Source organism: Mus pahari, chromosome 2 (assembly GCF_900095145.1).
Source record: "Mus pahari chromosome 2, PAHARI_EIJ_v1.1, whole genome shotgun sequence".
In the NCBI taxonomy this organism is placed as follows: Eukaryota; Metazoa; Chordata; class Mammalia; order Rodentia; family Muridae; genus Mus; species Mus pahari.
The window spans coordinates 71,655,190-71,682,998 of NC_034591.1; the positions used below are offsets into that span (position 1 = coordinate 71,655,190).

At 43.0% G+C, this 27,809-nt stretch overlaps 1 protein-coding gene and 1 pseudogene across 1 annotated transcript in view; one reads left to right on the top strand and one right to left on the bottom strand.

Moving 5' to 3' along the window:
* The window catches only part of Jazf1 (JAZF zinc finger 1), a 290,475-nt gene extending 262,959 nt beyond the window's left edge, over nt 1–27,516 (bottom strand). The window contains exon 1 of the mRNA XM_021190884.2: nt 27,342–27,516. Coding sequence (XP_021046543.1) covers nt 27,342–27,456 — 115 coding nt within the window. The 5' untranslated portion in view covers nt 27,457–27,516. The remainder of the gene's footprint in view (nt 1–27,341) is intronic.
* Nucleotides 5,902–6,417, top strand: LOC110316065 (annotated as a pseudogene).
* Nucleotides 27,517–27,809: the final 293 nt, after the last annotated feature.

Below are 27,809 nucleotides of genomic sequence, written 5' to 3' on the forward strand. Positions count from 1 at the left end.
CCTGCCTGGTTCTGGTACACACCGTGGAGGAGCATCCCTGCCTGGTTCTGGGACACACCATGAGACAGGAGGTTTCACTTCTTGCCCCAACTATCTTAGCGCCTCCTCACTTTACTCCATTTAGTTTGGGTGGAATACAAGGAGAACTCATTTTGAGAGAAGATTAAAATCTGATCCAATAATAAAATGTTTAGTTACTGGGCACATCAGTCAAACTGAAGGGTTCACTCGGGCGCAGCTTGTTCTTCAGGCTTCTGGAACTGTGGAGTCACTCTTAGGAAGGAGGTCCAAGTTTGCTCGTGACTGACTTATGCTGCCAGAGGGTTGCAAGGTCCTCAATCTTTCCCTAAAAAGTGTATTTTAGTTTTTGAGGCTAGGAGATCATGCTTTCTTTTGATAGCAGAGATCAGAAACACTGTGCATAGAGAGGCAGGCCTGGAGGCAGGTAGAGTCTCTATCTAATTTCCAAATTACACATTATAAAACATCCACCAGACTTAAGCTGTAACAGCCTGGTATGTGTATGTGCATGTTTATGCTCACATGCATATGTACAAATATAGAAAATACAAAATGACAATCTGGCTTAAACTTGAACACTGTCCCTTCCTGGGTAGAAGACCTGTACAAACCCACCTCACAAATGCTTCTGACTTATAAACTGGCATTAAGGTTACCAACCTCACATGGCAGCTGTGAGGTGATGTAGGCAAATACAGGTCCTGGCCAAAGTACAGCACACAGCATAAACTGTGGCTACCTGGTGTTTAATGCCCGCCAAGAGCCATGCAACAATATACTTGAACAGAAACTCATCTAAGGACTTGGCTAAACCATCAGCACTTAATCAAGCGACTCAGAAGTGAAAGGTTCTCCTGTCTCTGCTTGTTTTGGACTAATAGCAACTGTCTGCTTTCCTCAGGAGCCTAAGTCACTGGGTCAGAGCTGCTGAGATCCCTTTTCACAGAGGAATTAGTCAAGGACTGAGAATGTTCTGTGTGGTGGTGGTGGTTGCCTGGCCAATTTCATGGATAGTCCCTTCGTGGCTTTGGCAGATTCTGGCACTGTCTACTAAAATAAGTCTGGAGCCAAAATATGGCTTGCCTATTTTGACTTGTGTACATTTTCTGAACACAAGAGACTATTGAGAAGGGGCTAGGGTGAGTGGAGCAAATGTTTGTTGATTTCCCTGAAAGCACAAGCTGTTTCTCAGTGATGAGAAAGGTACACTCACTCATCACAGTTATGAATCAATACTACATCTACAACACTGGTTCCCAAGTGTGTATCAGAATTGCCATCAGTTGCTGGGTCTCAGCCTAGCAGTTTCTCAGTTTGGAAACCTGGGGCAAGAGAACATGGACCTAAGCACCTGCAACTCAAGTCCAGTTCCAGAAGCTGCTGCTGGTGGTGGGCAGGGTGCGCCACTGCTCTATCTGTGACAGAACCTTACTAAGAATGTTAACCTCCTATCAGAGAATCCAGCACACCACCAAAAAGGAGGGGACACCATTCACCTTCAACATTTGCTAAACGAATGAATTCATGAATCAATAAACAGACAAGGAAGATACCTTCATCAATACTGCATATTCTGTTTTTATAATATTCTTTACAATATATAGAAACCAAGTGGCTTCCAATTTCCTTTAATTGGAAACTGATTGTATTTTAAATGGATTTTAAAGTGGAAAGAGACTACAATATGAACATTCACATGTACACTCAAACACATTCCTATACTGGGCTGCTATATGAACCTCATTATCACTGTCTTCCTGTTCATATTAAAACCTGTAGTCTGGCCTGGGCAATGGTTGTCCATCTGAAGATTATATCTCTTCATTGCCTGCAGCTATGTCTGCTCACCAACAAATGCTCTTTTTCATACACTGAAGAACAGATAGGGAGAGAACCAAGTTTAATGAAGCTCACACAAGGAGGGAAGATGCTCTCTCCCCAGAAGAGGTAGGTAAACTCTGTAAAATGCTACCCAGCACACGTTTTGACTTGGCAGGCTATACTGTCTCTACGACTTAAGTATCCCACTCCAGTGCAACAGCAAGTACAGACAGTGAGAAACATGCACGTGAGCGTGCTGCGACTGAACCTTACTTATGAACATGAAACAAGAGTTCAACTCTCATAGCTATAAGACTTTTTCCAACTACTTAAAAATAATACAATAACCATTTTTAGCATGCAGACCATACTAAAACAGAAAACAAGTCAAATTTAGCCCAGGATCCTCCATTTGCCAATCCATATTCTTGATAAGAATGAAGCAACAAATAGAAGGACTGTCCCTTAGAGCTGTGGAGTAGAGGTTCCACGCACAGCTACTTGCTTCCATTGGTAGCAGGGAGAAGTTCCTCTCTTTTGTAAGGGATTGTATTCTGGAGTCAACATCTATGAAGCATATCATGTAATCCTATCCATGTACGAAACACACAAAGCTATACTTTGATATGGGAGGACCTGAGCTTCTTTACATCTTCTTGCCCTTGCTGTGGAAGACAGGGACTCAAGAATGCTAACTGGAGATCTGGGAACTGTAAAGCAAAGAGAGAGAACAGCAGATATCTCAGTCTACAGACATATCCTGGCCACCAAAAAAGAGCACCCAGGGTCTTTACCTGAACCATGAGTAGCCAGTACAATTCCACATCCTCACAGGCTCCCAAGTGCCTCCTAGGTGACGCTCACTTTCCAACAGAAAAAGAGTGCAACCACCCTTCGGAGTCTCCGTGACAGCTTTCTGGATGCTCTGTTAGAGCCGGTTTTAAGCCTAAGGGTCTCCTTGGCTAGGTCTTCCTCTGTAGATATAGTCTGCTCTGACTGCAGTCAAGTCAAATGCTAGACCCAAACTGTTCTTGAGGACACTGACTTCTAGAATGGGAACTGGAGAAGTCGGGTGCTTTCCTGTTTCAACCTGCAACTTTCAACCCTGCCCCTATGCCAGAGTGCCCCTAGATTCCAGCCACACTCTGCTTCTACCTACTGTCCCAGGTCCAGAGAAACTAATGGCAGTTCACATGGCTGGGAGGCCAAATATTAAGGAACTCACATTATAGTCAGAGAAATATATGAGAAAGAAGTAAGTACAGAACAGAGAAATACTCAGTAGAAACAAATCTTACCAAGGATGTTGGAAGAAGAAAGATTCTCTCTTCTTCCCCTGCTTGCCATGTGGGACTGAGCAACGGCTAGATCCTTGGACTTCCATTCACTGCCACTGCTGACCATTGTTGGGAGTTGGACTAAAGACTGTAAATCAACAAATGCCTTTACTTTATAGAGACTACCCATAAGTTCTGTGACTCTAGAGAAACCTGACTAATAAATATACCTAGAGATGCGCACCATGGTACACACACACACACACACACACAGATACACAAAACATATATACATACATAATGCAGACAGACAGAAAGACACACGCATATATACATACATACATACATACATACATACATACATGCAGACAGAGACAGACAGACACACACACACACACACACACGCACACAAGAGAGAGGACAGAGAGAAATTTTTTTTCAGAATAAAAAAGAATTAGATGAGCCTAGTAGATTTCATTCTCCTAAGCATCCATAAAGTCCAGCATGTTGAAAGAAAGAAAGAAAGAAAGAAAGAAAGAAAGAAAGAAAGAAAGAAAGAAAGAAAGAGACAAAGAAAGAAAGAAAGAAAGAAAGAAAGAAAGAAAGAAAGAAAGAAAGAAAGAAAGAAAAGGAAAAGAGAAAGAAAGAAAAAACCCTTCAATTTTTAAGGTACCACCTAAAGCCTAAACAACCTTCAAAACCAAAGCCTTGATATTCCTTATAAACAAAATAAAATTGGGAAATAAAGTACATCGAATTTAAAGGCTCTGATAAGTTAGGTTTTGCTACTTTAAAAACAGCTACTTTATGAGTTCAGTTTTGCTCAAAATAGCAAGAAGCACAAGTAAACATAATGATGGCTGCTGGTGCCTCCCATGTAGTAGAAAGTGCCTTTTAGGAGAGGAGGGTAGCAATGGTGACCACTCTGTAGATACATATATTGTACATAACCAGATCTATAGCACATCCATGCTATTAAAACTTCTTGGGGGAGAGACAGGAATAGAAAAAGAATTTTATTTTTATTAAAGTATGTGGAGTATAGGAAAAAAATGGTTGAGAAATGATGATGTGCATGAATAGTCTTTGTATGACCTAACACAAAGCCCCAGGTCCCTTTCTATGCAGGCAAATTTCCTTTGATATCACTGCTTAACATGTTATGTTCCCTGGCTTTCTGTCTCTGCTTTCTTTTTATTTTACTCCCGTTAAACACAAAGGCCCCAGGAGATCTTTGTCTGTGGCCATAATCGCAGTCTTTCTTGGAAGACCTGGGACTTGGTGGGTGAGACTGGGTATGAAAGGAGGCTGCTGGGTTAGATGTTCTCGAAGGCTCCTCCACTGCAAGGTTCTGAGACTCCTCTACAGAACCAGCTAGTTAGAAAGCACCGTTTGAAAGCCATCCCAGGATGTCATTCCATGCATACCAAAAGCATTTCATCAGGAGGGGTTCCTTGCTTTCAGCCCCTATCTTGAGGGCCAGCTGTGTTTTAGGAAGACTTCTCTGTGTTTAGCAAAGCTGATGTGCCTAAGCCTCATACTGGCATCAGGTGACAATGACAAGATTGCAGGCTTTCTAAACATCACCAGCTAGACAGGAACCAATTCATATTCTGCTTTCAGCTCTGAAGATGGAGGCTACGAGTTACTTGGGAGTCATTCATTTCGGTTGGTGAAAAGATCATTTAACATCTCTGTATAGCAACAATAGGAGCACAGCATGTAGATCAGTAGAAGCACAGCATGTGGCTCTATAGGAGCATAGCACATGGATCTATAGGAGCACAGCATGTAGATAGGAGCAGTTCAGGTTGATCTGTAGGAGCACAGCATGTAGCTCTACAGGAGCACTTCAAGTGGATCTATAGGAGCACAGCACATGGATCTACAGGAGCACAGCACATGGATATGTAGGAGCATAGCATGTATATCTATAGGAACACAGCATATGGATCTATAAGAGCATAGCACATGGATCTACAGGACCACAGCATGTGGATCTGGGGAAAAGAGCATAAAGCTCTGGATCTCAAAGTTTAGGTTTGAGATCTAGTTGTCTACTGATTGAAATTGACAAGTAATTAAAGCACACTACTGTTCTAACTCTTTCCATGCAAATGGGGAACAGCCCACACACCCCATGGGGGAACTGACTCAGAACATAGAGCAATACTGTGTGTGCTATAGGTATTTAACAAATGATCAGTACTATTACAATCAGCCATTTGGTTTTTACATACTGTTTTGTACTTGAAAAATCCTCTAATCTAAGAAAAATTGATCCTAAGGCTCCATGAGGAATGAAATTACTAAAACTCTAAAGAGCCTCAAGAACAGTTCTGTTTTTTAAAAATGCCAAAACAATAAAAAAAACCTTAAGTACATATTTTATCTCCAAAGAAACGGGGGCTCCAGGATGGAGAACTCTCGAGTAACCTGCTGGCTCTCTCATGCACTGTTGGCAAGCACCTTCTCCTATCTAGAAATACAAACTATGTCTGTTAATGGACTACCCTGCAGTCACCAGAATGAGAAGTCACAAGTGACAGTGACATCCAGAAACTATGAGACTGCATTGTACCTAAATGGATCAGCTCACAGTACAAATCAGGAAGTCCCTGAGTGGTACCCTCTGACAGAGGGTTTCACATCCTTTCTCCGAGTCTCCCAGAGAACTTGCCTATCTTCCTGACAGCACTTGCTGTTACTGTCGGGTTCCAAAGCCAGTCTTAGTAACAGTTACACAACTGACAGGATCCTGAGGTTCAGAGAGGGGGCAGCCATGGAGTTGGGTGAACTGCTGTCCAACAAGTCGGAGTACATCGAGACAGCATCTGGGAACAAAGTTAGTTGCTAGTCTGTTTTATGGGAAGCCAGAACATTGTTCTCAATGGCAAGGCCATTATAATGAATGACTGTATCATCCAAGGAGACCTGGCAAATATGAGTTGGAATATAATATAAGAGTCACTGTGTTGTGAAAAGCCAGTGTCATAAGGCCACCGTTCAAAAAAAAAAAAAAATTCAGCAAAGGTATTGCATTCTTTCCTCTGCGTATCAGGGATCACGTCTTTACTGAGGAAGACTGTGTGGTCAACGCTGCCCAGACTGGTTCTTATGTTCACATTGGGAGGAACTGTGTGATTGGGTGCCATTGTGTCTTGAAAGACTGCTGCAAAATTCTTGACAATACAGTATTACCTCCAGAAACTGTGGTTCCCCATTCACTGTGTTCTCTGGCTGCCCAGGACTCTTCTCAGGGGAGGTCCCAGAGTGCACACAGGACGGATGGAACTAGAGGATATTATACTGAGTAAGGTGAGCAGAACCAGAAAGACACACACCGAGTATTCTCCCTGTTTGTGGATCCTAGCCACAAGTCTTTAGATGTGTGTCACCTGGAGTAAATGCAGGAACTAAAAAGGAGAAAGGATGTAGGATAAGGGGAAGCTGGGGGTTTGGGGGATTGGAAAAGCAGGGACTTTATCTGGGGAAGAGTGAGAGAGGGAGACATTATTAAGGACATGGGTGGGGGAAGAGAGACAAAGAATACTAAAAATGACTCAAAAGCCACAAATACTTTGTTTATTTAAAATACATATATAAATACATGTATGCATATACATATACAAATAACTTAAATGAAGTTATGCCGCTTGAGGGGATAATACTCTCCTGAGAGCCATAGAATATCTAAGAAAACTTCCCATGCCAGTCACAGGAAATCTCCCTTCCAGTTGTTGGCAGAGGAATCCAAGTTTCCCAAACAATATGGGCTATGACCTCAATCTTGGTTGCCTCCCTGAGCTTGAAGGTAAGACAACCCCCATCTCAGACACAGGAATCAGAAGTTATCAAGTTGAAGCTGACTTGAGTACCTCTTCCCTGAGGACTGACTCTCAAAGGACTGGAAGATGTTGTAGAAGGGCCAAGAAGAAGAGCAATTAGTAGTCCTACCCAGCTGTTCCTGTGAATCACAACAAAGACTGGGCCAGCAGGATATCTGCAATGGTGTGACAGCGGCATGTCTAGCTTGGGGGTAACCAACAGCTGACCAACTAGACCTAATTCAATTGATGGGAATTTATGCCTGGCACTGCAGAGCTATAACCAACTACTTGTGACCAGAGAGGTCACAGAATGGAGAGAGCCTAAAGTTGCCATTTTCTAAGACCAATGCAATGTCTAAATGCACTCTGAATATTTAGCCTTATATCCATAGGTAAATATGGACATAAGTGTAGCTTATATCTGTAAGTGTACCTTATATATATCTACACAAGTGTAGCTCCCAGTCCTAATCAAAGAAGTTTCTTTTAGCAACGTATGTGGACACTAGAACAGAGATTCACAACTAGTCAGAATGCAGAGAATAAGTGAGCATGAGGTAACCAACCCAAGCACATACATTGCCAATGCTACACCTATACCTAGGACTCAGGAAAATTGATGGAGGAGAGGGTTGAAAAAATTTAAGAGCCAGAGAGCCAGGAGGTCTGCTGTGAAACAATGTCTTCTATATATGACAGGGAAGCTGCATCCATGAACTCTAAACCATAGAGTTGCCTGAACAAGGTCTGCATAATGACAATACCATTTCGCATGCCAGTGTGGACAGGAGAAATTCCATATGGTTTCCTTCTTTAGAGCTACAAGGGGTTAATGTCTGCTGAAAGAGGGAGAATCAGTCTCCTCTGGGGACAAGCTCCCACATAGGTTGTCCAATCCCAAGTGGTCGGCCCTGGATACATGTAAATATGAGCAAAGCTAAATGGATTCATTCACTAGGATGTGTGTGTGTGTACATATGACAATGATAACTGAAGAAAAGATCATGAATTCGTAGACATAGGAACTGAGGGTAAAGGGAGGCTCAGAGTAATAGAGATATAGTCTTCACATCTGTAGTCCTCAAAGAAGTTATTAAACACAAATAAGAAGCAGTTTATGTCTATTATTTCTTCCCTTCTCATCTGCCCTAAGGTAACACAGAGGAGACTCTGGAGTTAAGCAGACCTGGTTCTTTAGCTTCAGTGTCTTGACCTATAAAATGAAGGTAATATCAGGATGTCTCATGAAGACATTTTGTTAGCAACAATTAAGGTGCTGTGCTGCGCTGTGCTGTGCTGTGCTGTGCTGCGCTGTGCTGCGCTGTGCTGTTCTGTGCTAATCTGTGCTGTGGTGTGCTGTGGTGTGCTGCCCTGTGTTGTGCTGTGTTGTGCTGCCCTGTGTTGTGCTGTGCTGCCCTGTGTTGTGTTGTGCTGTGCTGCGCTGCGCTGTGCTGTGCTGTGCTGTGCTGCCCTGTGCTGTGCTGTGCTGTGCTGTGCTGTGCTGTGCTGTGCTGTGCTGCGCTGCGCTGTGCTGCCCTGTGTTGTGCTGTGCTGCCCTGTGTTGCGTTGTGCTGCGCTGCGCTGCGCTGTGCTGTGCTTCCCTGTGCAACAGTCACTGGTACGTATGCAGTTAAGTATCCCAGCTATTACCTAGTACTGTACCACTCATGCATTCCATGCTCCTTTAAACTACTAGAGTATTGCTAGCTGATCAACAAATGTAAAGCTCTCTGAAGCAAACTTGTCTGTTAGTACAAAGAAAGAACTCGTTAGCCATCTACCAGAATGCCTACCTCCCTTCCCACAGCAACAGAAGCACGAGGCCCAGAGGCCTTACAGTTCATGGAGGGATCCCTGCGATTAAGTCGTCACTAGTGGACTAGTGCACACCATACACATCGTAACTGGATTCCTCTCCACTCTTCCTTCACCCCTCAGGTGAGCACGAAGGTTCATGGTCAGGAAAAGACCAAGAAAATCCAGTCTTTACCTTAGAGGGGAGAAGTCAGTCTGGGGAAGCAGAGAAAGAAGACAGATAAACCCCAAAGGTCTGAATGAACCCAGCAGCTTGCCCTAGACCCCTCTATGAAAGAAACATAAACTTCCTGAACCCTTAATCCATACAAGGTTGGGCCTATTTGCTATAGTTAGCTGAAAAGATAAACCTTTTAGGGCAAAAGGATCACTTTCTGAAAACTATGACTCAGCTAAAAATTTACAGTGCCTCTAAACATGCTAATAGTAAGCTCATAGCCACAGTCCAAGAAGAAAGACTGGCAATAGCAGCTCAAAGGAAATAGAGGGGTATATTCCTTAAATATCCCCGTGGTACTTAAAGATCACTTTCCATACTTCTTTCTGTCCTTCTTTTCTGTCCAAGCCTCTATGTTCCCTCTTCTTTCTTTTTTCCTTTCATAGCAGGATCATCTCTATCTCAGACTGGTCTTGAACATGCTATGCACCTATGGCTGGCCTTGAACTCTTGACTCTTTTGCTTGAGCCCCACCACCACCACCACTGCCACCAAATGCTCGGACTATAGGTGTGAGCCCCCATGCTCATCTTTTTTTCCACGTCTTTCAATTCTTCCAATACAACAACAAAGTCAGAGATGTATAAAGTGGTCTAATCAGATGGAAGACAGAAAAACAACTCAAAGCCTATAAATTAGTGTATTTTGAAAGTGTTTATTTCAAGCAAAATGTGAAAGTGGGAAAGGACTAGATTACTGTTTTCAGAAGTCATCTCATCTGAGTCTTGGGTCTGGAGCCATGTAAAAATGAAGACTGTGCAGTTGACATCTGTTTACATACCTATGTTATAAGCTTAGCACCACTGCAGAGAGGGGACACAATGGTGAGATGTGGAACCATGGGCCATGTTTCAGAAGGCTCATCTTCTAATCAGAAGAAACAACAATTACTGTAATAACAAAAATTTAAATGGTTATGTGTTATCTACTCTAACCAATAACAATGAAGTCTTTATCAGCTAACATAGACACTGGCATGTGACCCTCACAACTGCTCTGTCTGGTAATCATCATATTCCTCCTTCTGCCTATGTGAAAATGATGCACTATCTAGCTATTCAAGGTCATGTTACCACCCCTGGACACTTGACATCAATGGCAGTTCCCTCAGCACATGAAGGTGCAAAGCACAGAGGAAATGTAGAAAGGAGGCTCCCAGCTTGAAGTGCATCCTCATCCCCTGGTACTGGCTTAACCTGGGGAAAGCAAAGAAACAGCACATCCAGCCAGGCAGTGTAAGCTTCACTGAGCTCCCAGCAGTTGGTGGGTACTAAGGATTCACATCTCAGCCCTCCAAGCCACTCAAGAATTAGGAATAAAATATACAGGACAACCTTTGGATCCTTAAGAGCCTAGGATAGAAAAGGGGCCATCCCTGACTAGAGAAGTGGGCTCCCTTATTTTCTATGACCAACTGAAAACCATGCAAATGCTTTCTCCTCTATAAGTTTCAACTCCCATATCTAAAATGTTTATTCATGTCTCCTGGGGATTTACAGAGTATGATTCTGAAGGTCCCTGGGACACTGATGGAACAGCTACCTGCACTTTAGGAGAAAATTTGTTTCTATACTAATATCAACATGCCTTTTACCTCTTCTATTTCTGATAAAGGATATTAGCAACCAACTCATACTCTTCTTCCTTCATGCAGAAATATACTTCTTTGGCCCAGTGACTCTGCAATTGATCATATGCCTTGACTTGGCCAACAGAATATAGGCGTGACAAGAAGAAAGCCCTTAAACACCCATCGTCTGCCTTGGATCTTGAGTTCTGGCATCCACAACAAGAAAAGTAAACCGTTGTAGCAGCTGCCACTTTAACCAGGTACCAGAATGCACACACCTGAGCAGACTAAAGCAGCAGGTCTCAACCTGTGGTCATGACCCCTTTGCCAGCCCTCAATCTCCAAATATATATCTGACAAATCATAATGGTAGCAAAAGCACAGTTATGAGGTAGCAATGAAACAATTTTATGGTTGTGGGTCACCACAACATGCAGAACTGTATTAAAAGGTCACAGCACTAGGGAGGTTGAGAATACTGCTCTAGATGATCAGCCTAAAGCTGAGCATCTTCTTCGATCAGCCAAAGCTCTGTCCCTGCAGACCATATGCATCTGTGCTGAGGGCTGGAAGCTCTGGTACCTCTGGGCATGTCATTCCTCCCAAAGGCCTCCCATCAGGGGATGGGCTGTTTGCTTACATGGTGTTCAGAGGGATTGGAGCCTCTGAGAGAGACCCAGGAAAATAAGTGGGGGGGGGTGTCACTGCACCACACCCTTGAAGGAGATATTGGGACACCAGGCTCTCTTGTCTGTTTGCTTCTGGCTGCCATGAGGTGACATAGGTCCCCTCCACCCTGCCCTCCCACCATGAAAGTCCACACCACCACAGGTCCAGTGCAATAGGGCCAAGTCTCAGAAACTCTAAGTCAAAACATGGACTTTGCTTTTGTAAGTTGATTTCGTTCACAAATCTGCCACAGGGACAGAAGTGTTGGGATAGCTTGTGATTTTCAAAACTGCAGTGTGTCACATATTAACTGAAAGACTAGATTGCAGGTATGGGTACATGTACCTAATATTATACTTTTTAATTTTTATCTTGAATTTCACTTATGTGTGTGCATCTTGTCACCCAAACAGCTACTTCCCAGCGACGTGAACACAGAGGCTGACAAGTAGACCCAGAGCAGACGCATATATTCTTGGCGAAGTGCTGGGCTATTTGGCAGGAAAATCTTAAAGATGCTAATCTGGAGGGAGGAAAGGTATTCATTCTTCTGTGACAAAGTTACATTAAATACCCACTTTCAATTGGGGAAAGAGCCAAGCTATGAGGAAACAGTATCTTCAGGCTCAGGGTCTACCACAGTCCTGTGGTAATCAATTAATATGTCAATCAAGCTTACTTTATTTACTGTTTCTCACCTCTCACACTTGTAATGAGCCAGTAAAAGCTATTCAAGATTTTCACCCTTGCTTTTAAATAAAATGCCAAATGAACTTAATCAGTAAAATGATTTATTCAACATTTATATTTATAGATTTTTTAAAAAAAAAATAGGATCCTTAAAAAAAATAAAAGAGTAAGCAAGCTACATTTAAGAAGATTGGAATGCCAACTGTATTTTTCTCATATCCCTCCATAGCTTTCAATTTGGTAATAGTCTATGAGCTACCTAGTATTATTCAGAAGCCCATAGTCTAACAGCAATGAAGCCACATCAAGTCCCACATCCTCAACTGGGGGTAGACTTGCTTTCAGTCCATGTGGTGACATCATCTGACTTACAGGCCCACATGGGCAGGCCCAGACGACCTTCTTTCCTTTATATGCCACCCCACCCTGTCCTGACTGTCTCCATAACCAAATGGCTTCTTCACCCCACTACCCTGTAGGTACTCACACCAACTGCTCCATGAAGGTCCCTCAGAGATGGCTTCCTCCCAACACAGCATCCTAGAGCCCACCCCTCACTTCAGACAGGCCTCCCAGCCCCTGCCTCCTCACCTTCCAACTGTTCAACCTGACTTCACTATACTGTTTAACCACTTGTTCCACAAGCCCAAGGACTTTGAGTGTGCATTTCACTACTCTAGCCTCAAATCCTAGACAATGCCCACACAGTTGGCGCTCAGCAAATATTTACTAACATAATAAAGATTTGTGACTTTAGATGAAGCAACAAGGGAAAAGCAAAACGAAATAATTTAATACTTATTAAGTCAACTTTTTTTTAATCTTTCAAAATATAGATGCCACAGTGAAGGAATAAGAGGAAATGTTGGAAATCCTTTCTTCCTCAGCTACTGCTAGGTCACACAGCCTGGACTAGCTGCCTCTCTGTGAGAGTCCAGGACACTCTAGAATGGAGGAAACTCCTGGCATCTATCTTATAGGACTGAGAATAGTTTCTGTAGGAAATGATTGTCCAGTGCGGTACTTAAAGTGGTTTCTGCACCACGTGCCCACCTTGGTTATCACTGAGTTTCTAATACAGCCTGACCTAGGGATTTCCCAAGGAACTTCCATGAAGATGTAACATTTGCAAGACTATTATCAAAGAGCTGCACAGCACTTCAGGGGAGGGCATGGCAGTTTGTTAACTTAAGAGTTTACTCTTGGAGTCTTTACATAAGCCCCACAAATCCTTTCACAACAAATAATACACAAAGTGTCTTTAATTTTTCCAGTGCTTAGTGGCTGAAGGAGAAAAGCTGTTCTCTGTTTATACATAGTTTAATTAAGCTCTCTAGAACCTGAAAATGCACGATCTTATGGCTACTCACCTGAACTAATATCTCAACAAATTAAAACTACATAAACACTACCAACTTGAGGTTAACATACTTTAAAACCACTACAGTTTGTGCATGGAAGTTTTAACATCCCATGGGTTTCGAGGACCACTCAGTATGATGGGTACAAACATGATCCACAAACTTCAGATCTAAGTCTATAAAATATCTCTAAATAAAAATGATTAACCTGAGATATAAGCACATAGGGTTATTTTGATGGCTTTATTTCCCCTGCTGTACTGTAGAAACATGAAGATGGAAGAGTTTGAGGACTTTGTGGAGCTGGGAGGAAGGCTGAAATCTGGATAAACATATCTATTAACATTTAGAGACTGCTCCTAGCTGGCAGGCCCTTCATGCATATTTTCATTTAATCTTCATGGTAAGAAGTAAGTCCTGTTTTTATCCTTATTAGACAGATGTTGGAATCTCAGAGAAGTACACAGCTTTACAAAGGTCACATGCTAGTCTGCAGTCTAAGAATAGCATCCATAACCATCCACAGCCCAGTTCCAGCCCAGTTCCCGCAGAGGAAACGACCAACGAAACACCTCCAAGCTAACACACCTAGTTTATGTGCTGACCCTGAGGTTTCCATGGGTTCTTGCCCCATTTTGCGAAGCAGAAAGGGGGATACTGAGCACTTCTATTACTTGACAAAGGAATAAAGAGAAGACTCCCACATGTGGGTTCACAGACCTCCCAAAGAGTTTCTCGCAGAAGCCTTGAACACTCTTTTTACTAGATAGAAAAATCAAACTATTTCCCTAGCTATGTAAAGCATTCCCAGTGGAAATCCAGTCTCTGTGAGATGCATCTTGGTATGGAAGAGCCTTCTATTAAACTGCAAACACCAAGATGCCTACTTAGTGCAGTACGGGCACGTGGGTCTCATAAAATGCAAACCCAGCCAAGTGCTATGGCTCACACCTGTGGTCCTGGCTGCTCAGGAGGCTGAAGCAGAAAGAACACTTGCATCATCTTAGATGCCACAACATGATTCTATGTGGGAAGAAGAACAAGCATTTTACAGAATTCCATGATGTAGACTGTAAAGAACAAGTAGTGGATACATGGTGATACCAGTCCTTGCTTCCCTGAATACTCACTCCACTGGCAGGTACCTAGGGCTAGTTACTTGGTCTGTGTCCTGGTTCCCTCTTGTATCAAATAGGAATACAGCTGCACAGTATATATTGAAAACTTCCAGAAGGTACTTTATAAATAATAGTTGTAAAGGATGTAAGAGCTGCTCAAGAATTTGCTCTCAGAAATGTAGGATCAGGATTCAAAATCCAGTTTTCTACTTCAGATCACTCCCCAGCCTTCTTTATGCTAAATAGCCTAGCAAGAAAATGAGGGAGGAGATACCCTTGGGCTCAGCTTGTGTAGTCCTCAGCGTGTGCCAGAGTTCCAAACATTGTAGGAGAGGCTAGAAATAATTCCAGTCAACTCCATACTATCCCAAACTGGAAAAGGCACATTTTTTTATTTTAAAATGTAAAAATAAAATTAATTTCCCTTTCACTCCCCTCCCCCATTTTTATAATTATTTTTCATATTCCCTAAATATAAACTGTCCTGTACCAATTTGGTATTTGTGTATACATTCAAACCCATACCATATGCATACATCTGAGGCTAGTTTTAAAGATGTTACTCACAATCCAAAGGCACTTTGTAAATCATTCTTTTCATAGCCAGAGTTCTCATTCTGTTTCTGATACTATTTCTGGAAGAAGAGAACAGGAAGATGACAAGACCCTGTCTTCCAGGCAGGAGCCGGATTTCGGAGAAACGGGGAACACAGTAAGGGGAATGCTCACGTGACACACAGAGGCAGGCACTACAAGATACACAAGACGACTGGCGATAATAATTAACTCTGGAAGACGAAGACATTTTCTGTAATGAAGGAAAGTATTTTTACTATAATCTTACCAAGCAAAAACAACTTAGTTCCTATCTCACTAGATATGGCATTAAGTAGTATGACAACATATTCAGCTCCAATCTGAAGGCAGTTCTTACATGAAGGGCAGAGTGTCTGCCTCAGGGAGGGCTGGGAGGGTAATTAGATAGCACAGTTTCCAGGACAAGGTGAGTCCCTAATTGAAAGCCTAGGGATTTATCCAAGTTTTGTGCAGCTTACTACTTTAGACCTCCTTTGTAGAAACATATTATAATATTGCTTATGTAAAACCCTTATAAAATTGATTATTCAGATCAAGAAATGAGAAGAAGACACAAAATTTTATAAACTGGTTATACCAAACATTACAAAGTCAAAATCCCCCCAAAAGAACCTGTATGTATATTAACAGTCGGACATATTGCTAATCTCTGCTTAGAGCTGTGCATGCTCATGAATTTTCATGACAATAATTTGCATTAAAATCACTTTCTGTAGGTGGAAAGATAAACCAGCCTTCCCTCAAGCACAGGTGATCAAATTCAATTTGCAATTATTAATATTTCAAAGGAATTACTTTCAGCCTCATATATCTTTGTTGGAAATGTCATATCAAATCTTACAATTGTTGTCAAATTTGCAAATGCCTCTCTTTCACATACAAGCCATAAAATCTTAAGACATCTCTGGTTTGTATGCATGGACTATGTCACACATTCTTTTACTAACACTTTGCTGTCACCATTTTTTGTTGTTATGTACATTCATGCCAAATAAACCAGGATAATTAAACACTGAGAATCTTTAAAAGTACATTTATAATTGCTTCTTTGCATTACCACGTATATGCCTAATAGAGAGGAACTTCTGTCCTGACTGAACTAAGGTTAAGAATGAACCCTCCCTCCATTTAGATTTTTACACATCTACTGACTGACTTCTGTCTCCACACTTCAAACCATTCCCCATGACAGATATCCCAGCTCACATTGATGCTTCCATGCTACCTCGGGCCCAAGCTTTTGTGAAAGGGCCACAGGTGAGCTGTGAGCAGAGTTCCTAGAAAGCAATTCTCACTAGAGGACAACCAGGGAAACAACTGGATGAGATTACACCATGAACTGTGTCAACACCTCTCATCAAAGCCAAACTAAAGGCATCCCTAATTCACCTTCTTAGTTATGTGTCAAAACCACACTCAACTCCAACACCACTGAACCTATGGAGAAACATCACAAGCTGTATACAGAAAAATATTGCAAGTTTTGTCAAAATCTTTTTTCAAACTGTACTAAGTCCAATCCTGTGAGTGCATGGGTACACACACTGTTGGGCCTTTCAGAACTTCAAGTGGTATTGAATGGACCTAGGAATATACTCCATAATAGCGTGCACGCGCACACACACACACACACATACACACACACACACAGAGCAAATGCAGCATTGAAAGGAGAGGCCTTCCTTTGAATCAGCATAACAATAATTATGTTCCTATGAGTGACCTCTATAGAATTTATCTTATCTGTATATTTCTGGTCTTTTCAAATACATGTTACCTCATTAGAGGTAAGCAATAGTAAACATACAAACAAAAACATGTAGGGTAATTCTCGCAATCATGGGCATCAGCCATTGATGTTAGGGAGAGAAAAGGAAGGAGAAAGTTAGAGAATGAGAACACATGTGTCTATACACACATACAAACATATGTGCATATAGATATATAGATTCATAGACACACATACATAAAGATGGTGATATATATATATATATATATATATATATATATATATAACATACATGTATTACAAGCCAGATATAATAAGCAGTCTTACTTTATCTGGAGTTTTGCTTCCTATGTAACCTTCAGTCAACAGCAGTTTTAAGGTAACAAAAGAAAATTATAAAAAGAAAGTGTTCACAATTTCTAATTAGAATGATACTCTAAATAGTGTAACGAAATCTTCTGCTGTCCTGCTCTTACCTGGGCCCTGAACCAGCCTTTGTCCAAGGACTAACTGTCCAGCTGAATTGTCCAAGTATCAGTTAATTTATTCACTAGCAGTTCCAAAGTCAAAGAGTAGAGATGTTAGCAATTCAGATGTTCCAAGAAAATGCCATACAGTGATATCTTAAAGTAGAAGCTCAATGTTCTCAGTTGATCAAATAAGGTAAAAAAAAAAAAAAACAAAAAACCTATGTGCTCAGTTTTTAAAGAAGCTATGGAAGGGCTGGGCATGGTGGCGCATGCCTTTAATCCCAGCACTCGGGAGGCAGAGGTAGGCGGATTTCTGAGTTCAAGGCCAGCCTGGTCTACAGAGTGAGTTCCAGGACAGCCAGGGCTAAACAGAGAAACCCTCTCTCAAAAAACCAAAAAAAGGAAGAAAGAAAGAAAGAAAGAAAGAAAAAAAAAAAAAAAAAAAGAAAGAAAGAAGAAGAAGAAGAAGAAGCTATGGAAGGATGAAGAAATGTGTACTTGTTTTGCTCTGAAACTTCAAACTTTAAAAGCCATCAATCACGGTGTGTATTACCCTGAATGCCTAGTTGAAGTGAAAAGAGTTGTAGATAAAAAACATCAACAGAAAATATGTTCTGACCATAGCAATACATAGAAAATTAGTATTCATATATACATACAAATATATGTTGTTATATATTACCCACATATATTCATATGTAGATAACAGTATATATTTAGGTACTACTTTTCTGAATATATGAATATATAACCTCTCTACTATGTCTTTGAATTTATCTCCCACAGATGAGCTGCAATATATATGCCATTTATACATATTGTACTTATGCTACTAATTATATATATATAGTATATGGTATATATAGAACTCCCCACCGATCCCCACATATATGGCCTACCTTAGAAAAGTCACGGTTGCAGACTGGCAAACAATCAGCAGTTCTTTCCTTAGGGCAGTGCTTCTCAACCTTCCTTATGCTGTGACCTTTAATACAGGTCCTCTTGCTGTGATGACCCTACCTATAAATTAGTTTCCTTGATGCTTCATAACTGCAATTTTCCTACTGTTATGGACTGTAAAATATCTATGTTTCCCAATGGTCTTAGGAAACCCCCATGAAAGGGCCATTAGACCTTGAACTGAGTCACAACCCACAGGTTGAGAACTGCTGCCTTCAGGGGTCAGAGGGTGAGCCAGACAAAGAAAAGTACTCCATCAAAAGCCTGTCTTTTATCTATCTATCTATCTATCTATCTATCTATCTGTCTGTCTGTCTGTCTGTCTGTCTGTCTGTCTGTCTATCTATCTATCTATCTATTTAATTTTATTTTTTTGATGCTAGGCAGGATGTACATTTAGTGACCCAAGACAGTACACTTGTCTCCTGCCAAAAGATTTTATCCTTAATGTAAGCATCCATTATTTGGTCCCTGCTTGCAGCTGGTCTTTTTAAAAAATAGTGAAAATGACTGCAGTATCTCAACATTCTAGTACTTTCTTTAAAAAGAAAATTTTATTTTGTATGTGCATGTGTCTGCAGGGTGTGTGTATGTGTGTGTGTGTCTGTGTGTCTTTCTGAATGTCTGTCTGTGGTTTGTGTATGTCTGTGGTGTGTGCGTGTGTACATGTGTATCTGTGGTATATGTGTGCATGTGTGTGATGTGTGTTTGTGTGTCTATAGTGTATATAAGTGTGTAGTGCATATATGTATGTATGTGTATGCGCCTGTGAAGTGTGCGAGTGTGTATGTATGTGTATGGTGTTTGAATGCAGGCATATATATGCCACAGTGCACATGTGGAGCTCAGAGGACAACTTTCAGTTCTGTCCTTCTATCATGTGGCTTCTGGGTACCGACCCCAGGCCTGGGAGCAGTAGCACCCACTTTTAATCCTGTTCCAGGGAGACTGGGATAGGTGGATATCTGAGTTCTAAACCAGCCCTAGTCCATACTGCAAGTTAGCCCTAGTCACAAAATGAGGAAAAAAAGCCTGGATATTGAACTCAGACCCTCAGGTTTCTATAGCAAGGGTTTTAACTTACCAAGTCATCTCACTGGACCCAAGAAAATGCAATTTTTCTTTCAACTCTGATTTAGAGTGTAAAATGAAAGTTTTGAAAACCATACATAAATTTCTGACATTGGTAGTTCTGATTTTCAGATTCCATAATACATATTTGAGGGACACCCAACTCAGTGTGAACAAACATACTGTCTATTAAATGATCATGAAATAAAATGAATATATGTAACTCAGAAAGCACATCTTCGATAGCTAGCATAGTATTAGTTGCACCATCGAAATCTGAAGGTAGAGAGGCAAGGGTCAAGGGCAGAGCAAGAAGGTAGAGGACAAAGGCGAGGAAGGAGGATCTTTTCTCAATGGTTCAGGAGCAGTGTCCCTGCCTCTGATACTGGTCTAAACAGAAGGCAATGGTCTCCAGACAATCCCTGGAAAGCCTCTCTGAGTGTCACCAACCTGCTTCAGCCTTAAGCCTTCCTCCTGTCATCAATGGTAAGTCCTGAATTCTCTGGAAGCAGCTGTCAGCTTGTATTTATAGAACTGTCTACATGAGTAATATCTATAGAATACAGGAACTCTAAAGAAAACCAACTTCTACAAACTATGGAGGCTTGTCCTCCGATTTGTTGTAAGCAAATACTTCAGTTACATGTCAGAACCGTGTACACTAAAGGAAAGCAAACAGATAATGGTGAAATTTTCTAAATATGTTCAGTAGGGATGTTTCATACAGGCTGATTTGACTCTACAGGAGAAACGAACAGGTGGAGAAAATACTGGATTGTTTTGTGATGTAGTTAGACTTGGGGGCTATTATAGCAGCTATGGTTGTGTGCCTGTGTGAAGGTACATGTTTCAAATCTCTCAGCTCTGTACCCAAAGCCTTCTTGGGAAGGCAAGGAGTAACACAGATCTTGCTGCCAAGCCACAGGGTGCAGAGAAAGTGGGAAGGCAGCAACAAGCCTTTCATTTATTAATATCCTCATTCATCCATCCCTTCTCCCTACAGCAAAACTCCTTAGGGGATGGTGCCCACAGGTCCCAGGCACAGTGCCTCTTTCCAATGCTGGTCTTTTCAGACATGTTCAGGCCAAGGGAAAAGCCATGTTCTTAGCCACTGACCTTGACACCACTTTCCTGGTCCATAGTGGCTAAGGCCTTTGCCAGAATCTGAAGTACTTCTGGCCACACAGAAGTAACTGTGGCCAAAGGTTACAACACAGAGCAGAGGACATCTCTTCAGGATGTCCTGAAGACTCACATCATCACTGAAGTAATCAAACAGCACTGAGGGTAGATGGACACAACTCTGTTGTTACCCTCCATGCAGGCTACCCTGTTAGGGTTACAAACATATTTATTTAACAAATACACAAATGGAATAAATTTAATGATATAGATAAGTTAATACTGTAGATATGTCTTTTACCTATATAATCTCTTTAGTCCACCATCTTCATGAGAAGATGCTATTGTTATCTTTACTTATAGAAAAGACACAGTATACGCAAGTGGGCTATCTACAGTCAGATGGTGACAAGCTGCAGAGGTGTATGATCAATCTCAAGCATGCCGGATTCACTATGCTGCTTCCAGTTCAGTTACATTCTAGGGAAACACACCAGTTGTACATGGAAGGGACACAGGAAGAGTACAACCAAGTTTCTCAGACCCAGCTTTGCATATCTATCCAGAATTTAAATCATAACTCATACTTACCCACCATGAAACCACAGTGGAGTTATACCTTTGTGCTTCATCTCACTTAGCTGTGAAGTGGGGCTGGCTAAAGGCCCACACACACTGTCCAACTTTCTACTCCACTGTAATGCTGCTTTGATACTGCAAGTACTTACTGCATTAATTAAATAAATCAAATACCTGACGATAAGCAACTTCTGGGGAAAGGGATTTAAGGGCTGACAGTTTGAGGAACCCTTATTTATCATGGTGAAGCAGGCATGGTGGGAAGAGTATAAGGTGGCTGGTTACATCAGCAAACAAGAAGCAAATTAGAAAGGGCACTGGACTGTAAGACCTCAAGGCCACTCTTGCTGACCCACTTTCTTCAGCAAAGCTCCACATCCTAAAGGTTCTACGGCCTTGTGAGGACTAGCAGGGGCTATAGGAAAGATTTCACATCCAAACCATAACATTTCAGTCTGTCCCATTCCCCACAGAGTCATGGTCATCTCAAAAAGAAAACTGCAGATACCCCAACAGGGAGTTGGGGATGGAGCTCAGCAGTGCAGGGCTAGGATACATGAGGCCCTGGTTCAGTTCCAGCAAACACACAAGAGGCAACACACTGTAAATGATGAACAAACAGGAGCACTAACTGAAAAGTGTGGAGGGGCTGGAGAGACAGCTCAGCAGTTATGAACATGTGCTGCCTTTCCAGAGGACCCAGCACGCACATCAGGTGTCACTATCACTCATGACACTCTCTTCTCTTGTGACCTGGGAGCCTGCAAACATGTGGTATTTATACATGCATACACACACACACACACACACACACACACACACACACACACACACCACTGTTCCAAATCCCACAGTCTCTTCTGAGACTAGGGGCAATTATCTTAACTCTAAACCCATGGTATCTAAAAATAAGATACATACTTCTAACACACATTGGCATAAGGGCTTCCATTCCATAAGGGTGGAAGTAGGGCACAGTAAGGAAAGATTTGACCAATGCAAGACCAAAAGCTAACAGGAAAACCACCAAGTTCTGCAGCTCCATATCTGGCATCTGACATTCACGATAGAATCATCTGGACTCCAAGAGCCTTGGTAGCCCTGGCTGGCTTTGCCACCTGAATCTTTCCTCTGGTCCTGAAATTTTTAGCACACTGGGGCCTGGGGGGGGGATGTTCATTGGAACTTAGACTTCATTTTCCCAGCTTCATGCAATGGCCTCTCAGGTCTCAGTACAGGAAAGTCAATTCTTCCACACATTGCCTGGAGTTAGCAGCATTCTCAAATGTTGGCAAAAGCCTATGGGACAGCCCTCCTCCCCAAACCCCTTACTCTTACATCTTTAAGCCTTTAAAATGGGCAATTTGGAGGTCACTGCCATGTTCTGCTGTCATCTTGAGATGTAGCCTGGGCCCTCTGGATCAAAGCTAGAGTGGCTCTGTGTTTGTCGGTTGCTGAATCTGTAAAACCATTTTCCTGGAGAGTTGTCATCAGGCAGGGATGCACTTCGGTAGCACTCTCAGCTCAGGCACCCTCCCTTCTAATAAATCTGATTTTCATTAGATGGAGCCTTTACTAGGAGGGAGCTTGTCCTCCGTACCATTCCAGTTGTGCCAGTGCAGAATGGGAAGTTTCTCTAGAACTGTGTTCATCTCCTAGTGCAAGAGTTTTTTTTTTTTTTTCCAGCACCTGCCTTGTCTGCGGCCTTAAACCTGCTCCTTGCCTCAGGAAACTAGAATTTTCTTTAGGTCCTCCTACTCCATCTTGTTGCTCTTTTTAGTTGCAACCCTAGATGAAGGACAGTGAACAGTAACCATAGCACAGCCTAAATGCTGTCCTGCCTGGAAATTTCCTCCACCAAGCAAATTAGTCCATCACTTCTGAATTCGGTCTTACTAAGTTCTCAGGACATGAACAGAATAAAAACAGATTCTTTACCAGAATGTAACGCCAGTGTCCTCTAGTCCTGTTCCTGACTTGGGCCTCTACTCTCCACAGTTATCTCAGCATTTTGATCTTCCCAACAGAATGACCCACTAAGCTCTGTCTATGGTATAGTGGGGTTCCTCTAGCCTGAAGGTTCAGTCTTCCACATGACTCCCATAAACTAGTTCCAAATACTTCAACAATCTAATTTATTACAGCAACCGCCCCACTTCTCAGTATTTTTTTAAATCAAAGTTACTTCTCTTATTGTTGTCATAAAATATCTGACAAAAAGAACTTACAAGAATATTTCTTTTGGCTCAAGAAATAAGGTGCAGTCTGGCATGGCGGCAAGAAGTGTGAGGTAGCTGGTCACACTGTATCAAGAAGCAGACCACAGACAGGAAGTGGGGCAGGGCTCCAGGACCTTCTTTTCTCCAAAGGCCTACTTCCTCCAGCCAGCTTCTACTTCTTAAAAGTTACACACCCTTCTATAACTAACTGTACTACCATTTAGGGACCTATTATTCAGGCCCATGAACCTATGGGAGACCTTCCTCATTCAAACCATAACATTTATTAAGTCATCTCGGGAAGCGAATCTACATTATTGATAGGAATTACCCTCACATTTCTTTTCAGAGGCTCTGGCTTTATTAAGTAGATAGCTTATATACCTACTCAAAGAAATGAAGCGCCTGTGGATTATAGGGAAACAGGTAAAAAATATCAATTCCAGTGATGTTCTAGGTCTAGAGATGCCTGTCCTGGCTAGGAAAAGCCACTTTCTGTGACCAAGATTTTAGCCCCATAAATGGAAACCTGCATAATAAGTGACAGATAAGGTGAGCCTCTTGCCATCTAGGGGAAGTAAGTTCTCTTAGTTCATTGGACATGTTAGTTCATCACCATTATAAGAACAAACAGGTCAGATCCCTGAGTCACTCTTCCAAAGGCATGATCCCATCTCCCTGCTCCCACTGATGTCACATCTCAAAATTGTGACCCCTGTGTTAGCTTCTAGGGACTATCCTGACCATTTATTTAAAATCCTAACATTCATTACTCCAAATCCACTGTACCTTATTCTATTCTAACTTCTGTATCATTAACTACCTTTCAACACTCTTTTATTTACTTAAATTGTTATTCATCTTCCTTCATTAGCATTTAAGATACCCCAAACTCTGGTGTTTTGCTTTCCTTCACCAAAAACAACAAATATTTAGAACTGTCCCTGGCAAAAAGCAAGTGCTAGGCTATTACATAAATAAATTCAAAATGCAGGTGTAATTCACAAATGTACCCAAAGATGATACCAGCTAATGGCTACAATTGCTTTCTAAGCCCCAAAGCCAAAAGGTTTCACAGCAGTGATACAAGTGTAAGATTTCACAGCAGTGATACAGTGTTCATTCACAAGTCTGGGGCATGACCGTCTTGCTGAATTTAGAGTTCTCTGTGTTTCCAAACTCCCTTGTCACCAGTTTAACCTCACCTATTTATGATTGTCATGCCAAGAGTGTTTCTACCAACTCTAGCATCCACTCTCCACGGGAAGCTTCTCTGGTCTCCAGGAAACAGCACCAGGCCTCTGTGTAGATAGTGGGGATTGGAGAAAGTAGCACTTCACAGTTACCCAGCTGTGGATGTGTTAAGGCCATGTGAGCGAGTGGGTAGGGGAAGGCTTGGGCTTAGAATACTTGGGGTGTTTACTGAGACGGGACCTAGCTCCAGTACCAAACAAACAGAAAGGAAAGGAAAAAAAGCAAAGAGCAAATCAGAAGAACGTGTGTCTTTAAGAAGCATCTTGAAGGAGGAAAAACACTGCTTAAGACAAAGACTAGTGAAAGCAGATTTATTTTGTCTTTGAAGCCACAATTCCTTGTTCCTTACTAGAAATGGAAAGAAGTAAAAGCAAGAGCTGTGGTGTATATATATGTGGTGTATGTATATGGTGTATATGTATATATATTGTATGTGTATATATATGTATATAATATATATACATACATACATATACATACATATATATGTATGTTATATGAACATATATACATATATATGTATATGTATACATATATGTGTATATATACATACATATGAAAGACTGCCACTCACAACTTAACGTGGGTCATCTGAGTGATAAACAATAGTAATAATAAAAAATACAGGTTTTGAAAAGTCTGTTAGTGCTTTTGACTAGAGATTAAATGGTAACAATTCAAAAAAGAGTGTAACCCTCTTACAGATATATATGACACTAAATAATACCCTTGAATAAAAGTAAAATAACATATACATCTTGGGTCTCTTCATGAATCTTTAATGGGGCCACTAGCTGATTAAAACATTAAATCAGTGAACCAACCATTTACTAAAAACAAAACAAAACAAAAAAAAACAAAACCCTCATTATCTCATGTATAGAGCTTATCATATATCATGTGTGGAGCAAATCACTATAAATAATAAAATGTAGAGCTTTCATGAGTACTTCTGTATGTTCACTCTTGCTTCTTCATCCAAAGTATATTTATACAGTACCAGCTAACCCAAATGTTCTTTATGAGCTCCAATCCTCTCTCTTTCTGCATGGCCGGCTGTCCTGTGAAGGCCTCTTCTCATCTGAGGCACACAGCAGTTCCAGTCAGCCTCTTCAAGCTTTGGATTCAAGTGTTTGTTCATTTTAACATCCATTTTTCAAAAACTTTGCTGGAACAACTATTTCCCAAGTATAATAATTGTTAGCCTTGCCAAAACAATTTAAACTTATTTTTCAATACTCTCACCATTAAAAGAAAATCATTAGACCTTTGGGAGTAAGATATCATCAGTTAAAAGTTTAGCTTTAGAATATTCATAAACCCTTGACCCTCTTTAAAGATAGCTGCACAATGCTGGGAAAACTTTTGCCAACTCAAAAAAGAGGCTTATGATTTACCGATGCTAGTCTAAATCATCTGGTTCCAAGTTAACTCGTAAGAAATAATTGTGTTTAATTCATGTTAAAACTAAATTATCTTTCAATCAGCAGGTAGTCCAAGAAAGTAACCAGATAAAATTATTACTCATTCAACTTACGTAAATTAACTGAGGAAATGGATGGAACTTGTGATAACAGTTTTCTATTATCATCTCCGTTTAGTTTAAGGAGTAAGGGGAGTTTCAGTGAGGAACTGGGAAAACTTGTCTTGAAACTGCATCACTACAGTTTAAGTCATGATGAGAAACTTACTTTATACCTGGAGCACTTTTAGCTATGACTACTCAGTCATGATATGATTCAGCAGCTTTGGTACTCTATTAAACCGCTTTTCAGACCACCACTACTTGAGAGCATAGGTTCTTTACTTCACCTTTATCAGAAGAGATGGGGAAAGCTATTAAGGAGATACTTTGAAACTTTGAAAATTTTCAAAGCTTGACAATTACACATCAGATTTCGGTTTTCAAAGGCATTCTGCAGACAGTTTCCATGATTAGCTCCCATTCTGGACGGCCCAGCAAATCCCCGCTCTAAACTGGCACTTAGCGGGTATTAAGCGCCCACTGTGTGCAAGGAGAAAGCATTCTACAAAGCAAAGGGGCATAAAGCTCTGCCTCATTTTATTCGTGCATAGATGCACAGCAGTCGTGATTTACTCTCTCAACTTTGCAGAAACGTGAGCTGCATCCACATGGCCGAATCCACGGCATTCATTTGGTCTTCTCGAAGCAATTCACAGGTAGCCTCACCCAGGCAACCGGCTGCCCTCTTCACCCACCAGGCCACTCCCGGGAGCGGCCACACCTTCTGCAGGTGGCTGGGTCTCCAGAGCCAGAAGCACCAGACCCATCTCCCTCCGCAGGGGTAGGGATGAGCGTGCCAATGTGGTGCAAGGACTTCCGTGAGGCGCAGGACTTAGGAGGTCCCCGGGTCCCCGGAGACACAGCCGGCCCCGCGGGGCGCCCCTCCCCCGCGTCCCCGCGCCCGCGCCGCGCAGGCCCCGCGGGGACCGGCGCACCTCCGGCCTAGCCGCAACGCCGGCGCCGCGACACGCCCGCCCGCCGCCCGCGGGCTCCCCTCTGCTGCCGGGGCCTCGGGGGCGCTCCGGCCAGGGATGGGCGCGGCCCGCAGCCGCCCGAACCGCAGCCGCCGCGCCAGGCCGGGCCCCGCGCCCGCGCCGCTCTGAGCACGCAGCGCCCCGCGCCCGCCGCCGCCGCGGCCCCCTCCCGCCGCGCCACACCTAGCAACCGGCGCTGACAGGACGCAGGCGGGGGAGGAAGCGGAATGGCTGCCGCCGCGGCGCCTCCCCAGCTCCCGCCAGCCTGACAGCTCGGGCCGGGCGGAAGCGGCGTGCGGCACCCGCCCCCCGCGGCCCGCGCCCGCCCTCACCCTGCGGCCGGCCATCCCCTGCGCCCGGCGGCCCTCCACGCCCGCACCTTCTCGGGCGCCCGGCCCGCGCCACCCCGGGGCTCGCCCGCCGCCCGACCCCCCGCCCACCCGGGGCCTCACCGATGTGGTTGTCCTCGATGTGCTCGATGAGGTCGGCCAGCGTGGGGAAGTGGAGTCCGCAGCCCCCGAAGCGGCAGGTGTTGGAGAAGAAGGAGGCGGCGGCGATGCCTGTCATGGTGCTACATCGAGAGCCCCCCGGAGTCGGCTCTGCGAGCGCCGCGCGCGCGGAGGCGGAGGGAGGGGCCGGGCCGGGGAGGGGGCAGGCGCGGGGAGGGCAGCGCGAGCCCGGGACGGAGGAGAGGGGGCGCGAGGTGGAGCGCAGCGCTGAGCCTCCGGGAGGCAGCGGGAGGCGGCGGGAGCTCGGGGGAGGGGGCGGGGAGGACTCGGCGGCTGGGAGGAGGGAGCAGGCGCGCGCCGGCAGCTGTGCGGGGCCCCAACCTCCGCGACCCAGGCCTCACCTGGCAGCTCCCGCCTCCAACTTTACGTCCCTGGGCCTGCCCTTTCGCCGGGTTAGGTGCCTGCAGTCCG